At 45.6% G+C, this 19,419-nt stretch overlaps 1 protein-coding gene and 1 pseudogene across 1 annotated transcript; both read right to left on the bottom strand.

The window, feature by feature from the left end:
• Positions 1-1,353: 1,353 nt before the first annotated feature.
• LOC128833960 (olfactory receptor 52E4-like) lies at positions 1,354-2,301 on the bottom strand. Its single transcript, XM_054022287.1, has one exon. It carries the CDS (start codon positions 2,299-2,301, stop codon positions 1,354-1,356), a length of 948 nt encoding a protein of 315 aa, XP_053878262.1.
• Positions 2,302-18,421: 16,120 nt separating this feature from the next.
• LOC128833954 (olfactory receptor 52B2-like) lies at positions 18,422-19,419 on the bottom strand (annotated as a pseudogene).

The raw sequence follows: 19,419 nt of genomic DNA on the forward strand, positions 1-19,419 counted from the left end.
TGGAAATAACTTTACAGGGTAATCAAACTTAAAAAGAGCTCAGAGGACTCCGCTCTAGTCTTAGGTTCAAAGTACAGCAAACAAAGAGAAACACTCTAGTAAAAGGTACATTTACAAGTTGAGAAAACAAAGGAAAACTAACACGCCTTGCCTGGCTGTTTACTTACAAGTTTGAAATAGGAGAGACTTGTTTAGAAAGATGTGGAGAACCTGGATTGATGTCTGGTCCCTCTCAGTGCCGAGAGCGAACACACTCCCAAACAAAGAACACAAACAAAAGCCTTCCCCCCCCAAGATTTGAAAGTATCTTGTCCCCTTATTGGTCCTTTAGGTCAGATGCCAGCCAGGTTACCTGAGCTTCTTAACCCTTTACAGGGAAAAGGATTTTGGAGTCTCTGGCCAGGAGGGATTTTATAGTACTGTGCACAGGACAGCTGTTACCCTTCCCTTTATAGTTATGACGGGTGCCCTGTAGTTCCTGATAAGATGCCATGTACGTGTGTAAATAGCTGGCTTATCTCCCTCCCTGTCAGCTACCGAAGTCACCCCGGCCTCTGCCCAGCATCCCGCCTTCCCAGCTAACACAGGGGCTTGTCCTTCCGCCTCTCTCAGCTGCTGTCCTCCTAGCTTCCAAGCTGATCCCTTGCCCTGGCCCCGAGGCCTGGCTCAGGGCAAAGGGTTCCCAGCCCATCCCCATTGCAGGGACCCTGCCTGCTAGAGGCCCCCAGCCAGGAGGAGAAAAAGGGAGCTTAACGCTAAAGAAATAAGCCACACAATGGTCTCTGCCCTCAGGACTTTTTAGCTGAGGTTTAGGGCCCACCAGCTGTATGATGCACAATCTCGCCCACCTGCCACATAGCCCTGCTCCCAACCTCAGTTGCTTTTATACAGCTTCCTGGCTTCTCTCTCTGCTCCTGACTGGCCTGTCAGCCCCAGCGCTGTGTCTTAACAGCACAAACCACAGGCTGCAGCAGCTCCCATCACAGCCCCGGAGCAGAGGGAGCCCAGCTGGGGAGGACTAGGGAGGAGGAAGGTAGAGATGATCCACCAAGTGATGGGGGAGAGGAGGAGAGGAGAGAGTGAGAGGCAGAGCTTTGTGGGAAAAGGCGCAAAAGTGGAAGGGGCTTTGAGGGAATATGTGGGGCCTCTGGGATCCAGTTACACGCAATTAGAAAGGGGGCAACCCAATGAGTTCTACATAGACCAATTCCCCAGTTTGTCACACTGACACAGCACGGTAAGATCAGGAAAGAGTTGAATGTCACTTTGACTGTCCAGTCAGTGATTCAGGGAAGAGGGCCCAGCACCATGTCACCAGCCAGCTCTGCAGAGCCAGAGCACCAGGAAAAAAAATTAGGTCCCTTTATGAGCAAAGATCCGGAGCACCCTGCTCCTGATCTGTTTGGTCCTCACCCCATAGATGATGGGGTTTACCATGGGGGGCACCAGGAGGTACACGTTGGAAATCAGCACATGGAAATGCAGGGAAACATTGTGGCCAAACCGGTGCATGAGAGAGGAGAAGATAGCTGAGCTATAAAAGGTTAAGATGACACAGAGGTGGGAGCTGCAGGTCCCAAAAGTCTTGAGCCGGGTGTCCTTTGTGGGGAGGCTGAAGATGGCCCTGAGGATCTGAGTATAGGACATAGCAATAAGAAACACATCCACACAGATCACAGAGAATACAACAAAAAGGCCGTAGTAACTATTGATGCGGATGTCGGCGCAGGCAAGCTTCACCACGGCCATGTGTTCACAGTGCGTGTGGGGGATGATGTTGGTTCTGCAATATGGCCACTGCCTAGCCAGAAGGAGATAGGGCAGAACGATTGTGCTGCCACGCAACACCACAGCCAGGCCGATCTTGGCCACCAGAATGTTTGTCAGAGTGGTGGAATATCTCAGAGGACTGCAGATGGCCACGTAACGATCCAAAGCCATGGCCACGAGGATCCCAGACTCCATCACTAAGAAAGAGTGAATGAAGTACATCTGGGTGAAGCAGGCACTGAAATCGATCTCCCTGGAATTGAACCAGAAGATGCTCAGCGTTTTGGGCAGGATGGATGTGGACAGAACCAAGTCGGTGACAGCCAGCATGCAGAGGAAATAGTACATGGGCCCATGGAGGCTCGGCTCCCTCTTTACAATGAACAGAATAATGAAATTCCCAAAGATGGCTATGGTGTACATGGTGCAGAAGGGGATGGAGATCCAGACGTGGGCTGCCTCCAGGCCAGGAATGCCCAGCAGGATGAAGGTGGAGGGGCTGGTGAAGTCAGTTGTGTTGTATTCTGACATGCAGTAGGGTCCAATTCTGAGGCAGAGCAGTGTCTCTTGTATGTACGGTATGTTCCCCTGACTTCCTGTACGTAGGAGAGACAATGTTAATATGAGACTACATGCACTACTGGAGGATGTTCTCATGGGGGAAGCAGATTGGTCACCCCTCACACACTGAAAAATGACATTGTCATTATTCAGAGAAATGAATTATGAAGAACTGACCCTACTAATGCCAATTCCATATTTTATGGTCTTCCTTGTGTCAGTAATTCCTACACATTGTGGTGTGGGAAATCTTAACAGGCACCAGCAGGAAACACGAGTGTGGATACTGGTTATCCATCGTTGTTTCTTAATTCAATGAAACTCAGGCTAGAGAGTCCATGGTGTAGGTAGTTCCCCATTCACCCAGTTGCTCAAAAATTGAGAGTGAAAAAAAAAACAAATCTTTGCCAAAACATGTGCCGGGGGATACATCCCAACTAGAGCACAGCTCAGGGAAAAGACCTGTGTGTCATTGATAGCAACTCCAAGGAAACACCTACTCATTCGCAATTGTAGCCAAAACAAAGACAATGTTAGGAAGTCTAAGGTATGGGATGGAGAATAACCTGCTCTGGATACGTGCTCAGTTTTGGCCATCCATTCCCTATAAACGATTTAGCAGATAGAAAGGTGATTTTTGAAACAGGCTATATGAATTGGGGAGGCTGCCATATGCAGACTGACTGAACAGTTTGGGAATGTTTAGTTTAGAGAAGAGACTAAGAACAGGGCCTATGATAGAGGATAGCAAAATAAAGAATTCCGAACCAGTACCATGTATATATGCTTAATGTTTTAAAAAGGTTAATTCCCCTGAGCACAGGCAAATTATCAGCAAAACTGTTTTGGAGCAAAAATTTAGACAGAAAAATTGGATGGAAAATTGCGAATCATTTAAGAAAAATTTATTAGATAGTTAAAAAGCCACATTTTCACAGTCAAGAAAGTGCACACCTTTTTCTAAAAGCCCATTTCAGGGGCAAAATGAAGGCAGCAATTTCGGGGTGGGTGTGTGGGTAGGTGGTAAGCAATATATAACAAATGGAAAAAATAGAAAATAGCAAGCAATAGAAACTGGAAGTTATGAAAATTGATAATGGATGTTAAAGATATCAGGGAAAATCCACACTTGGTAGGGCTAAGAATCACAAAAAGGAAGTTATGAAGTATATAAAGAGCAAAAGAAATCCTATAAAAGGTTTAGGCCAATTCCTTGATGGTGAAAGAAAACATGTTAATGTAGCTGAAAAGGTAGAAGTGTTAAAAATAGTTTTGTTCTTGTATCATATGCAGTGATTAAGTATCAGAGTAACAGCCGTGTTAGTCTGTATCTGCCAAAAGAAGAACAGGAGTACTTGTGGCACCTTAGAGACTAACAAATCTATTAGAGCATAAGCTTTCGTGGACTACAGCCCACTTCTTCGGATGCATATAGAATGGAACATATTTGTTAGTCTCTAAGGTGCCACAAGTACTCCTGTTCTTCTTTTAGTGATTAAGTACTTTCCAGTTCAGCAGCAGTCAAGGAGGAAGTTAAACAGCATCTATGGTAGAAACTCAGAGTTACAGACACCAGAGTTATGAACCGATCGATTCACCACACATCTCATTTGGAACCAGAAGTACGCAATCAGGCATCAGCAAAGCTCCCCCCACTCCCAAGGCAAATCAGAACAATACTGTGTTAAATGTAAAGTAATTTTAAAAAAGGATTTGACAAGGTTAGGAAACAATAAAAAAAACTGGTATGGGATTAGTTCCAAAAAAAGGTCTAGGAACATAATTAATGCCAGTCAACCACAAAAAACAATAACAGAAAATGTGGAAATGGCAGAAGTGCTTAATGACTTATTTGTTTCGGTTTTCACGGAGAAGGTTGCCATAGAGAATGCCAGTGAAAATGGGGTAGGTTTAGTTGCTAAATTAGGGAAAGAACAAGTTAAAAGTTACTTGGACAACTTAAATGTCTTCAAATCACCAGGGCCTGAAGAAATGCATCCTATAATACTCAAGGAACTGGCTGTGGAGACATCTGAGCCAATAGCTATTATATTTGAAAAGTCATGTAAGACAGGGGAGATTCCAGAAGACTGGAAAGGAGAACATGTGGTGACGACGCAGGAAAGGAAACAGAACGCCAGGTCTGTGGTAGCCGAAAGAACATATAGTGCCTATCTATAAAAAGAGAAACAAGGGCAACCCAGGGAATTGCAGACAAGTCAGCTTAACTTCTGTATCAGGTAAGATAATGGAGCAAATAATTAAGGAATCAAATTGCAAACACCTAGATGATAATAAGGTGAAAAATGACAGTCAGCATGGATTGGTCAAAACAATTCATGTCAAACCAACCTGATTGTTTTCTTTGACAAGGTAACAAGCCTTGTGGGTAGGGGGATGTGGTAGATGTGGTATATCTAGACTTTAGTAAGGCTTCTGATACATGACCTTCTCATTAAGAAACTAGGGAAATACAACCTAGATGGAGCTACTATAAAATGGGTGCATAACTGGTTGGAAAACCATTCCCAGAGCGTAGTTATCAATGGTTCACAGTCAGGCTGGAAGGGCATAATGAGTGGGATTCCACAGGGATCAGTTCTGGGTTAGGTACTTTTCAATGTTTACATCAATGATTTAGATGATGGTATAGAGAGTACACTTATTAAGTTTGGAGATGATACAAAGCTAGGAAGGGTTGCAAGTGTTTTGGAGGATAGGATGAAAATTCAAAATGATCTGGACAAACTGGAGAAATGGTCTGAAGTAAATAGGATGAAATTCAATAAGGACAAATACAAAGTACTCCACTTAGGAAGAAACAATTAGATGCACACATGCAGAATGGGAAATGACTCTCTAGGAAGGAGTACTGTGGAAAGGGATCTAGGGGTCATAGTGGACCACAAGCTAAATATGAGTCAACAATGTAATGGTGTTGAAAAAAAAGCGAGCATCATTCTGGGATGTATTATTAGGTGTGTTGTAAACAAGACACGAGAAGTAATTCTTCCACTCTAATCTGTGCTGATTAGGCCTCAACTGGAGTATTGTGTCCAGTTCTGGGTGCCACATTTCAGGAAAGTTGTGGACAAATTGGAGAGAGTCCAGAGAAGAGCAACAAGGATGATTAGGGGCCTGGAAAATATGACCTCTGAGGGAATATTGAAAGAATTGAGTTTGTTTAGTCTAGAAAAAAGAAGACTGAGAGGGGACAGGATAACTGTTTTCAAGTACCTAAAAGGTTATTACAAGGAGGAGGGAGAAAAATTGTTCTTCTTAACCTCTGATGATAGGACAAGAAGCAATGGACTTAAATTGCAGCAAGGGAGATTTAGGTTGGACAATAAGAAAATTTTCCTAACTGTCAGGGTGGTTAGGCATGGGACTAAATTGCCTAGGGAGGTTATGGAATCTCCATCACTTGAGATTTTTAAGAGCAGGTTAGACAAACACCTGTAAGGGATGTTATAGATGGTGCTTGGTCCTGCCATAAGTGCAGGGGACTGGACTTGATGACCTCTTGAGGTCCTTTCCAGTTCTATGATTCTATGGTTTATGGAAAATACGGATAACTGGTCTTGTTAAATTAAACTGATTTCATCCTTTACTGAGAGTACACATTTGGTTGATCAAGGGAACTGTGCAGATGCAATAGACTTCCATTTCTCTGAGGCATTTTATTTAATAGGGAAAACATTCACATTAAAAAACAAACACTATAAAGTATGGAAATACTAAATGGACTAAAAACTGGCTAACTGACAGATCTCAGAAAGCGGTTGTCAATGGCCCACTGTCAGGAAATGATGGTTTTCTAGTTGGGTTCTGCAGGAATCAGTTCTAGGCTGATGCTATTCAATATTTTTGTCAATGATTTGGAAGGAAATAGATAATCACTGCAGATAAGATTTGCGGACAACCCAAAGATTGGCACAGTGGTTACAATGAGGAGAACAGGGCAGAAATACTGATTGATCTGGAGAGTTGGGTGAGCTGGGCCCATGCAAACATATTTTCATACAGTCAAATGCAAAGTTAAGCTTCTCAGAAGAGGGAATGCAGGCCCAACCCACAGACTAGGGCACTGTATTATGGAACACAGGGACGCTGAAAAGGATTGAGGGGTCATTGTGGACAACCAACTCATCGTGAGCTCCCAGTGCGATGCTGTTGCCAGAAGGGCTGATGCGATCCTAGGATGCCTAAACAGGAGAGTGGTGAGTTGGAACAGGGGAAGGATTTTACCTCTGCACATGGGTTCCACATTTCAAAGAGGTAGTTGAAAATTGGAGAGGATGCAGAAAAGAGCCCCCAAAATGATTGCAGGCTGGAAAAAATGCCTAACAGAGAGAGACACTTTAACACATCAAAAAGACAATCAAGCAAAGACTTTCATGGGGAGAAAGCCTTGGATAAGAATAGGCTCTGTAATCTAGCAAAGAAAGGCAGAGCAAGGAAGCTCAAGACAGACAAATTCCAGCTGGAAATAAAGGCCAGATGTTTAGCACTGAGGATGATTAACAATTGGAATAAACTGTGAAGAGAAATGATATGTTCTCCAGTTCTCCATGTCTGCAGATCCAGACTGGATGCTTTTCTGGAAGATCTGCTTAATGATTTATCTACACTTAAAATGTCCCAGTGGCGCTGCCATAGCGTTTTAGTGTAGACACTACTTTCACTGATGGCACAGTTCTCCCATCAGTGTCGGTAATCCATCTCCCAAAGGGATGGTACCTAGATTGGTGGAAGAATTTTTCCATTGACTTCTTGCAGAGAAACCCTAAGCCAATGTTAGGTTGCATTAGCAGAGGTATGTGCATGTCCCGGGACGTGCTAGTACTGCTCTAGTCTGCTCTGGTTAGGCCTCAGCTAGAATATTGTGTGCAATTTTGGTCACCAATGTATATGAATGATGTAGAGTAGCTAGAAAAGATCCACAGATGAGAAACAAAGATGACCAAAGGGATGTAAAACAAGCCATACGAGCAAAGACTGAAGGAACTGGGTATATTTAGTTTGGAAACGAGATTAAGGGGAGGACATCACAACAGTCTTCAAATACTTGAAAGGCTGCCATAAAAAGGAGAAAAGTTGATCTCTCTTACTACAGAAGGCAGGAGAAGAGCCCTTCTTTGGGCTCAATACAGGAGTAACTGGGTGAAGTTTAGTTTCAGAGTAGCAGCCGTGTTAGTCTTTATCCACAAAAAGAACAGGAGTACTTGTGGCACCTTAGAGATTAATAAATGTATTAGAGCATCAGCTTTCGTGGACTACAGCCCACGTCTTCAGATGCATATAGAGTGGAATATATATTGAGGAGATCTATATACACACATACAGAGAGCATGAACAGGTGGGAGTTGTCTTACCAACTCTGAGAGGCCAATTAAGTAAAAGAAAAAAACTTTTGAAGTGATAATCAAGATAGCCCAGTACAGACAGTTTAATGACCTGTGTTATACAGGAGGGCAGACTGGGTGATGTAATGGTCCCTTCTGAAATTAAACCATAGGGATATACGATAAAGAAAGTAGATCAGGCATTTATATTTACTCCGCCTCATAACACAAACAAGGGAACATTGAATTACATTGCAAGTCTGAACATATAACACTGATTAAATTAAATTGTTTATATAATCCATATTTGGCCTGTGGAACTCCTTGCCACAGACTTTATTGGAACAAAGAGCTTAGCTGAATGAGATTCACAAATGGATTGGCCATTGTAGGTGGTTTTGGTGGCACCACCGTTAGTTAAGGCTGTCTGACACCTTCAATTACAAGACCTCATTTTCAGTTGCTGATATGTTTTCCAAACTTTAAGTGCTTGGACTGAAATTTCCCTCTCTGAGTGTCTGCTTTCAGCTAAATTCTATTTTGAAAGTTTCAGGCATAACAATTCAGCTGATGTCCCAAATGAAAGTAGGATAATAGCTGTGTTGCTTATGTTGAAATTTTTTTGGAATTGTTCCAGTGAGAAGCCCTTGCACCTCCATGCTGTCCAGCAGATAACAGCCGCCACCCCTATTAACAGCCAGAAACCTGAAATGCAAGTGGAGGAGGGGACAATCTCTGTACATTAACACACAATTGGCTCCTCAGGTCTTTACTCAGTTCTTACTCCAAGGGGAGTTTTGCCTCAGTGTGACCTGAGCAAACTACTGACCAGGGCCTCAGAATTTTGCCTTGCATTGTACATGTACTGACATCCTTAATCTTAGTGCTCCACTGTGCCACTGAAATGCAGCCGCTTTGGGTTCGAGGCCATCAGTCATGGGCAGGGGCACAGGAAAGAGGGACACGATACTGGCCCAGAGTTGTTTCATGGCTGTGCAGAGTGAAAGGACCACTAACTATTCTCTATTGCATCATACGCATGTTGCACTGGGTTTGTCGAGCAGGTGAGCTCCTCAGCAAGAGATGGGTACCTGTGAATTCTGAGACACGACTGTCTTCCCTGGGAATCCCTCTCAGGTAGCCGTGTCCAATGCCTCTCGCACCCCAGCATCTGCAGCAACATCCCACACTGAGAGCCGACCCAGGGGTGTGCACCATTTATAATATAGCTCTGTGCAATCCCGGGGGGAGGGGAGGTGTCCTTCTGCCTCTAGAGGAGAAAGGCTCAGACTCTAGGGGAGAAGCGGTATCTGGATGTAAACAGGCTGGAGACCAGCCTGTCTGTGCTTCTGTGCTCTTTATCCAGCTTTACGAGTAAACAGTAATTAAGGGACCTTCCCAAAGGGAGATGAGATCTCTGGGGCTCTGTGCTGAGTCAGAGAGGAATTGGCTGCTCTGTGTATTTGTGTATATTTACAAATTATACTTGATTAGTAGGAAAACTAGGGATAATGCCTAGATCTGCATAGGGTCTGATACACTGTAAATGCCCAGGATGGATGGATAGATAGCAGACAGAGAGATCTGAAAGTACATGACTGAGGGGAGACACGAACACTTTCTGGAGACATACAGGGCTGTCTCTAAGGGATCAGAGATCAGTGATTATCATCAGTAACTATCATCATACTGTGTAGCACATTTCTGAGGGATCTTTAAGACACCTAACAAAGGAAATTCGCAGTGAACATATCACCATTATACAGATAGGTGAACTGAGGCACAGGGAGACATGAATTGTCCAAGGTCACACAGAGATTGAGTAGCAGGATGACAGACAGAACCCAGGAGTCCTGACTTCCCTGCCGTAACCACGGTCTCTCTGTCACACCAGAGTGAAATGGACTCCCGCTCTGGCAGAGAACGTTTGTTGGATGGGATGCAGAGGAAAGGCTGGAAGAGGGAGCCTGAGCCTTCTCTATCCTCTCAAGGTGAATCTGAGGTTTTCAGAACTAGTTTCAGTTTGTGAGCTCCCCGCTCCTGTGAGGTGTGAACTCTGGGTGTCTTCTTCCGCTCCCACTCAGAAACCTGCCAACGCATCTGTGATGTTCCCCTCTGGTGTTATCCGGACTGGTGATCTGCTAGGCCTCTACCATCCCTGACTCTGGGAGCCAGCCTTACCCTGCTCTGCTCTGAGAACCCCACTCCTGGGCTGTTCACACACAGCCTCTGACATGTAAACTGCTCCTTGGATTATGCAAACGAATGACACTAGCCAATATCTCCGGTCCCAGACACAACCCTAGGAACCTCCATTTTGCAGTGTCCAGTTATGCTTGCTCTCCCCTTCAATCAGTGGTTAAGTCGCTTAGTGGTGGTGGTGTCTGTAGATGTAGATAGAAGAGAGAGAGCAGGACAAAATGTCTTCGTTTTATCATGTCCTTTCTTTCCTCTTGGCTTTGCTCCCCCCCCTTCAGAGTCAGGTAAGCATTACCTCATCACCAGTGGCCACTGTTCCTGTGAGGCTGGGCTGGGTTTGTCCCATCCATGCCCTGACGAGGTGTGAACTGCTCCTCTGCTCTTGGAGAGTTTTTCCTGGGCTTGCTTTAAACCATGAGGATGCCTTTTCAGTCTCATAACTATATACATGAAATTATAACCTATAACCTTACTATAACATTACTGTAACAATTACTATAACATCACTATAACAACAATGCTCAGTGCATCATGAGCCTTCTGAAGACACCCAACATGACAAACTTTGCATTGGACACCACACAGTCATTTTATAAAGATGAACATGGGGGTGGTGGGTGTTCCCCTGAGGTACAGAGCTTCACAGCATCACAGTCACCGGGGTCGCTTTGGGGGAATAGACTCAGTAAAAGCAACACCAACAGAATGTTCCTGTGGATAGAGGGCAGCCAGGGCCTGTCCTGGAGACAGAGGCCTCCACCTCCCCCCATCCCAAAAAAAAAACAACTGCCCTGGAACAAGGGGAGCCCTGTAGGCATGGTAGAGACTGGATTAGTGTTTGCACTGGATTTGTTCTCTCCCTCTCTGTTCATTTGCACTTGTCTCTCCCAGGTGGAATTGAAATCGAATGTTCCAGGCTGAGTTACACATTCCAGGACTGCCCCGGCTGGAGGGCGCTTGGATTCCTACAGCTGAACTCGCTGCCTGCTCCCGTGGCTCGTCAGGGGTATTTCTGCGGTGTCGAGCACCTGGGTTTTTAAACTCTGGAATGAGACTGAGAATTCTCCTGTCTGAGTCCAACAGGGACATTGTGTCCACCTGTATTCAAGTGACTAACACTCTGTGGCTGGCCAGCATGGTTTGTCTGTAGTTAAAGGCAAAGGAAGGAGGGTTGGCACTGATTTACCTGGATTATTGTGTTGATTATTTATTATCATTATTGGTATTGTGGAAGCCTCCAGAGACCCTGCTCCAGTTCAGGGCCCCTTGTGCTGCGCTCTTCGCACAAGCAGAAGGAGAAATAGCTCCTGCCCCGTGGAGCGTATAAATGAAATTAAGACAAGACACAACTACTGTGTGTAACAAACAGATGAGTCCGCCGTTGAATCAGCATTATACTAAAGAGCCGTTTATTACACAGTTTTGCAGAATTATTAACAGACTTTCATATTGCAAAATAGAAAAACATTCAAAGGGTGAAAGTTCCACCTTAGAAAACTAAAGTAAGGCGAGTCCTTTGAAGAATTCCTAACAGATGGAAGTGGGGATATGGTCCTGCTCTTGTGAGGAATTTTCCTGGCTTATACACGACCCTGGTGGTATAGGCTAGTGAAAGGTTCTGAGTCCTCGCTCCCACTCCTTTTACCCAGATCCCTGCCTGACCTCGAGGGCTCCCCTTCCACTCCCCTGTGTGGCAGAGTCCACATAACCCCAATAAGGCTGGGTCCAGGATTCTTTGGCGCTCACCCCTAATCTTGTCATGGTCACTTAGGACTCCTCAAGTACGGACTAAATTGCCCAGTTGTGGATGTGAACCTTCAGTCAAAGGAGGCTGCACCGTAGCTGCCAACTCTTCAAAATCAGGGTTGCTGACTTTCATGCTGTAAATAAGCAATGCTCTGCCCACCAGCATCACCTCTGTCTTCCTTGGGTTCAGCTTCAGACAGCTGTTCCGTCCAAGAACTGGGCCATCTTGGTGATAGTGATGTGGTCGTACAGGAAAGAGAGGGAGGAGCTCAGTCTCACCTGCATATAGCTGGTATTTCAGTCCATGTTGTGTGACCAGTTCCCATAGAGGCTGCATGGAGATGTTGAAAAGCCCCAGAGAGGGAACTGATCCTTCTGGGACTCCACCCGGGAGGGGTCTAGTGCTGGAGATGCAATTTCCCATCACCACTAATTGGGTATGTCCCGCCAAGACCATTTTAGTGCATCCCTCTGGATTTCTGCTGCCTCTCAAGTGAGACAGCAGTATCTCATTGTCAACAGTGTCAAATAATGCAAAGAGGTTCAGGAGAACAAGCATGGATGCCTGCCCCCCACCCATTGATAGAATGTCATCCATCAGTGCCTCTAAAGCAGAGAATGAGGATAGCAATTGATAGAAATGAGAAGTTATGAAGTATAGATAATGGCTAAGGGAAGCAAAAGTCACAAAAGACAAATCCATGGAGAGCAGGGCTAAGGAAAATAATAAGATGACTTTTTCGTATATTAGAAACAATGGAAATCCTAATAGAGGTATAGTCCTTAACTAGCTGTAGCCAGTAGGTGAACACTTCAATCTCCCTGGATATTCTATAACCAATTTAAAAGTAACCATTCTTGAACAAAAAAACTTCAGAAACAAACTTCAAAGAGAAACAGCAGAACTAAAATTCATTTGCAAATTTAACACCATTAATCTGAGCTTGAACTGTTAATGATGCAGAAAGGGTAAAAATGTTCAATAAACCATTCTGTGCAGTATTTGGAAAGAAGCAGGATGATGCACTCAGATCACATGAACTTCTTTCCAGTCCACTGGTAACTATGGAGAATGGTAAACAGCACCTACTAGGGATCAATATTTTTAAATCAGCAGCCCCAGATATCTCACATCCAAAAAGGCCTAAAGGAGTTGCCTGAGGAGATCTCTGTTCAACTGAAGGTAATTTTAATAAATATTGGAAGACCAGAGATATCCAGTATTATGCAAATATTCAAAAAGTGTGACGTGCATATTAAATGCTTGATAATTTTACATCAGTCCTGGGCATAATAATGGGAAAGCTGATAGGGGATTTAGTCAACAAAGAATTAAAGGGTGCCTTTTTTAGGTGACAACAAATTTGAGTGATAAAGAGAACTGGGAAGATGTAATAGATTTAGACCATTGCAAGTTTGACCTAGTACCACATGACACTCAGATTAATTAACTAGGGCTAGACAATATCACTAGAGCACTCATTAAATGGAGTGAGAACTGGCTAACGGACAGATTTCAGAAAGGAGATTTCCATGGGGAATCATCATCTAACGGGTTTCTTTCTAGTGGTTCACAAAGGTCCTTTAGCACCTAACGGCAACTGATGTATGCCTCTAGGGGGCTGGTTCATTGGCAGCAAAGAAGTGCCTATTTCCATGTGGGACTGTCAGCTGTGAGCCTGTGCTGGCGTGAGATGCATAGGACAGGTCAGCGCTGTCTTATGAGAGACATAAGAACGGCCATACTGGGTCAGATCACAGGTTCATCTAGCTCAGTATCCTGTCTTCTGACAGTGGCCAATGCCAGGTGACCCAGAAGGAAGGAACAGAACAGATAATCAGCAAGTGGTCCATCCCCTGTCGCTCATTCCCATCTTCTGGCAAACAGAGGCATGGGACACCATCCCTGATCATCCTGGCTAATAGCCATTGATGGACGTATCCTCCATGAATTTATCTATTTCCTTTTTTAACCCTCTTATACTCTTGGCCTTCACAACATCCTCTGGCAAGGAGTTCCTCAGGTTGACTGTGCGTTGTGTGAAAAAGATACTTCCTTTTGTTTGTTTTAAACTGCTGCCTATTCATTTCATTTAGTGACCCCTAGTTGTTGTGCTATGGGAAGGAGTAAATAACACTTCCAAATTTACTTTCTCTATACCGGTCATGAATTTATAAACCTCTAACATATCTCCCCTTCATCATCTTTTTTCCAAACTTAAAAGTCCCAGTCTTTTAAATCTCTCTTCATACAGAAACTGCTCCATATCCCTAATCATTACTGTTGCCCTTTTCCGAACCTTTTCCAATTCCAATATATTCTGGGTGGGGCTCTCAGTTTCTCTGGCTGGAGCTCTTCCACTTTGTGCAATAAATTTTACTTTTTATTCTGTAAAGGCATCATAGTAGAGAGGGATACCCCAGGTTGGTGGGACAGAGGGCTGAGCTGTCCCACAGTCCTGGTTGCACCCCAGGGATCCCATCACAGGAATTCTGTCCTTGGGCTAGTCCCAGAAAATGCAGGGACACTTAAAAGCACCCCTGTATGGGCAGGTTGTTCAAAGCCAAGTGGACTGGCTGGTGATGCTTGGAGGAAACAGCCAAGTTCACAGACGTCCACTCTCACTGTGAAAGAACTCTTTCCTCCTTTCTCTGTACAAGGACCAGGCTCTCTGTGGCAAAACAGATTTTTATCTGTTTGTCCCATCCTCCAGTGGCTCTGGTGTCCAAGCTGCTTGCCCTGTTAGAACCCAGACAATGGGCCTTGCTTAGGTGGCTGGCAGCTATCACACCATCATGGGATGAGAACGTGGAGTGATATGATTGAATATGACCATTTTTATCATTGTTGCTCCCACAGTTATACTATTGCAACAAAGATTGTACACAGTATGTCCTGCCAAGTGTCAATGGGAAAGTTATTATTGGCTAAGTATGATTATCCTGTGTATATGTGTGTATCATCTTTGTGTCTGAAGTTATTAATATTGGCAATGTACTGGCATGGGCTCTGTTTGGGACAGTAACATTCCAAGCACAGGGCAGAGGATATAAAAGGACCCCCGAGACATCTCCATCTTGTCTAGACTGGGTTTCTCTAGACTGGGTTTCAACCAAGGAAGCTCTGAACAAGGACTGATGACCCCCAAACTGCTTGGGTAATTTCCAGAGAGACTTTTGCAATCAAGCACTTTATTCCATTGCTGCTATGATCCTGATCTCTGAACACTGAAAAATCTCTTGAATGTATCTGATCTATTGACCATTTATAACTCTTCTTCCTTTGTTTTATTATTAAACCTTTAGTATTTAAATGCTAAAGGGATGGCAGCAGCATGATTATTGGGTAAGATCTGCGTTATATATTCACATGCATAAATGGCTGGTCTCTTCAGATTAGAAGAACTCTATATGTGGTGGAAATTGGTTTTCACTGACCGCTCATCGTGGCGTCCAGCTTCTGGGTGGCGAGCCAAGGGCTGGGATGCCTCAGGGGATTGAATTTTTGGCTTCTAGTTAGTTAACCAGGGCGGTAAGTCAGAGTTGGCAACAGGCCCAACAAAGAAAGTAACAGAACGCAACTAGCCGTCACCTTCAGCCCCCAACTAAAACCTCTCCAGCGCATCATCAAGGATCTACAACCTATCCTGCAGGACGATCCCTTATTCTCACAGACCTTGGGAGACAGGCCAGTCCTCGCTTACAGACAGTCCTCCCACCAGAAGCAAAAACTCACTAGCAACTACACCCCACACAACAAAAACACTAACCCAGGTACCAATCCCTGCAACAAACCCCATTGCCAACTCTTTCTGCATATCTAATTAAGGGACACCATCATAGGCCAGAGTCCCTAGCTGCCGATCCATTGTTTTGAGTCTCGGACCAGGCTTGTATGGACCATGCAGCAGAACAGATGCATGGGGCTCCATTTGTTTCTTTAGTGCCGGTGATCAACCCTGATTTCAGTGAGGCTGCAGCCACTTACACCAGCTGAGGATTTGGCCCAAGACATTGAACTAGAGATAAAGCGTCAGCGGAGACCAGTGAGCTCGGAGGGAAGAGTCCCAGCTCTGCCACGGATTAGCTGCGTGACCTTGGGCACAGCTTCTTCATGCATTAAATGGAGATTATTATTTATTATTTCTAGTGTGCTGCTAATCAGGACCGTTGAGTGACAGGCTGCACTGATGTGGTTCCTTACAGCACATCGTTGTCCTTTATGCTCTGTGTAGAGTTCCAGGCAGCGTGTGGTCCCTGGTAAACAATCAAGACAACGCTGAAGACTGAAATGTGTAGAAACCGTTTTTTGTGTCTGTAGTTTTTAGCTGTTCCTTTAATAAATTCCTCCTGTTTAAGAAGGATGGCAACTCCACTGATCACAACACACAAATAGCCTCACTGTATCTAATAAAACCCAGAGGAGCAATGCCAGTTCAGGGCTAGAGCAGTGATGCTGGGGTTCAGGACTTATAGTTTCTATTCTCAGCTCTGCCACCAACTCATTGTGTGGCCTTGGGTAAATCACTGAACTGCTGCTCGGCTCCATGACACGGGGATAATGCTGCCTTGCAGCGGAGCTAAAGCTCTTTCAGATGTAGTGACCAAAAGTGTCATGCAAAGTGTATGTTAGACTGAGCTTCACTGTTCAGCTTCAGCCCCTGGGCAATGGCTGCCCTGTAGTTCCAGATAAGGTGCCCTGCACGCATTTAAATACCCAGCTAATGGTAGCTGTGCCTCTTATCTTCCTCCCTCTGAGTTACCGAAGCCACCTTGGACTCTGCCCAGCATCCCGCCTTCCCAGCTAACACAGGGGCTGATCCTTCCGCCTCTCTCAGCTGTTATCCTCCTACATTCACACATGATCCCTTGCCCTGCCCCTGAGGCCTGGCTCAAGGCAAAGGGCTCCCAGCCCATCCCCATTGCTGGGACCCAGCCTCCTACAGGCCCCCAGCTGGGAGTAACAAATCATAGAATCATAGAATCTCAGGGTTGGAAGAGACCTCAGGAGGTATCTAGTCCAACCCCCTGCTCAAAGCAGGACCTAATCCCAACTAACTCATCCCAGCCAGGGCTTTGTCAAGCTAGGCTTTAAAAAACCTCCAAGGATGGAGATTCCACCACTTCCCTAGGTAAGCCATTCCACTGCTGTGTTTCCTAATATCCAACCTAGACCTCCCGCACTGCAACTTCAGACAATAGCTGAAAGTTAAGGAAATAAACCTCACAATGGTGTCTTCCCTCAGGACGTTGTATCTGAGCTTTAGGGCCCACAAGCTATGTGATGCACAATCTCCGCTGACTTCCTCACAGCCCTGCTTCCAACACTAAGCTGATTTTATACGGTTTTCTGGCTTCCCTCTTAGGATGACCAGATAGCAAGTGTGAAAAATTGGGATGGGGTTAGGGGGTAATAGGTAATATAAGAAAAAGCCCCCAAAATCGGGACTGTCCCTATAAAATCGGGACATCTGGTCACCCTATTCCCTCTCCACTGCGGATTGACCGGTGGGCCCCAGTGCTGCGTCCTCACTGCCAGTTCCTTGCCAGGCTGCGGCAGATCCCGTCCCAGCCCCAGAGCAGAGGGAGCCAAGATTGGGAGCGGGGAGGAAGGTGGAGATGATCCAGCAAGTGCTTGGGGTTGGAGAGGAGGGGAGCGAGTAACAAGGGTGGGGCTTTGGGGGAAAAAGCAGAGCTGAGGCGGGGCACTGGAGGAAGAGATGGAGAAGGTGTACGGGGACACTTTGGCAAACCAGTAAAGTGCCTAAAACCACTATGGCTTATGGTTAAAAAGCAACCTAGTCAAATGTAAATTGATCATTCAGCAATCTCGGCTAGACCAAGGCAGGAGGGAAGGGTGTTTTGGGTGCCGTGGAAAGGGCAGCTTGACCTCGCGTCCTTCCTGATAAAATTGTGTTGAAGGTGCTGATACATGCATTTTAAAAAGAGCAGGAATGTCTATTGGGGTCTCAGAGATGCAGACTCTGGAAAACTCACACCTGGTTAATCAATAATCAGAAGGAACCTCTTGCTTGAAACTGCTTACTTAACAAGGTTTCTTTAAGGGACATGTCATTCTATTATTAATGTATAAATAAGGGGAAAAGATTGAGATAATTGGACTCGTCTGGGGACTCTTTTGGACTCTCCCTCTGGATACATCTTGCGGTCCCCATCGGCAGACGGAAGATTTGGCCACTGGAAGCCTGCCGCTGTGTCACTTGAAAACCACCCTCAGCTTTGGTAATTATAAAGGGTTGAGGGTGTTTTACTAACCTATTGCGGACGTGTGTAAGTGTTTGAGACTAAGTAAAGTTTAGCTTTAAGTGAAAGCACTCTTGTGTTGTCCTGTTTGTGCCAGCCATCTATCGGTCGGACGGCTGTGTCTCCCCGATTTATTTCCTGACACCTCCTCGCACAGAGTAAAGTTACCAAGAGCTTTGGGTTGAAAGAACCCCGGGTAACAAAGGGAGTGGTGCCTTGGGGAGGTGGACAGTGGAAGCAGCCTTGTGGAAAGATGTAGGGCAGGGGGCAGGGCCTTTGGGAATAGGAAGGGCAGGGCGTGAGGCCTCAGAGGTCCATTTATCAGCAATTAGAAAACTGGACATCCTATGAGAGAATGAGTTGTACACAGAATGATTCCTCAGTCTGTCACACTGTCACAGCACAATAAGGCCAGGAAAGGGTTTAATGTCACTTTGACTGTCCAGTCAGTGACTCACGGAAGAGGGCCCAGCACCATGTCACCAGCCAGCTCTGCACAGAGCTTGGTCTGAGAGCCAGAGCACCAGGAGAAAACTTTAAGTACCTTTATGAGTAAGGAGCCAGAGAAGCCTTCCCCGGATCTGTTTGGTCCTCGCTCCATAGATGATGGGGTTTAGCATGGCGGGCATCAAGACAAAAACGTTGGCAATGAGAACATGCAAATGCAGGGGCACATTTTGGGCAAATCGGTACATGAGGGAGACGAAGAGACCTGGGATGTAAAAGGCTAAAATGACTAAAAGGTGGGAGCCGCAAGTACCCAAAGTCTTGACACGGGCATCCTTTGTGGGGAGTCTGAAGATGGCCCTGAGGATCTGGGTATAGGACACAGCAATAAAAATCGCATCCAGATCCATCACACATACTAGCACAAAGAGGCCGTAGTAACTACTAACACGGGTGTCGGCGCAGGCAAGGTTCACCACGGATATTGCGCGCAGTACGGCTGGGGGATAATGTTGGTTCTGCAATATGGCCATTGCCTCGCTAGGAAGGGAAAGGGCAGGATGACTATGCTGCCACGCAGCACCACGGCCAGGCTGATCTTGGCCACAACGGGGTTTGTCAGGATGGCGGAATGTCTCAAGGGGTGGCAGATGGCCACATAGCGATCAAAAGCCATGGCCACAAGGATTCCAGACTCCATCACTAAGAAGCAGTGAATGAAGTACATCTGGGTGAGGCAGGCACTGAAACTGATCTCCCTGGAATTGAACCAGAAGATGCTCAGCATTTTGGGAAGGGTGGAGGTATGCACGACCAGGTCCGTGACTGCCAGCATGCATAGGAAATAGTACATGGGCTCATGGAGGCTCCGCTCCATCTTCACAGTGAACAGGATGGTGAAGTTTCCCAAGATGGCTATGATGTACATGGTGCAGAAGGGGATGGAGATCCAGACATGGGATGCCTCCAGGCCAGGAATGCCCTGCAGGATGAAGGTGGAGGGGTTGGTGAAGTCGGTTGTGTTGGATTCTGACATGGAGTATGGGAGTAGGTTTCCAACTCTGAGGCAGAACGGTGTCTCCTGCAT

The sequence above is a fragment of the Malaclemys terrapin genome, chromosome 1, assembly GCF_027887155.1.
Source record: "Malaclemys terrapin pileata isolate rMalTer1 chromosome 1, rMalTer1.hap1, whole genome shotgun sequence".
Taxonomy (NCBI): domain Eukaryota; kingdom Metazoa; phylum Chordata; order Testudines; family Emydidae; genus Malaclemys; species Malaclemys terrapin.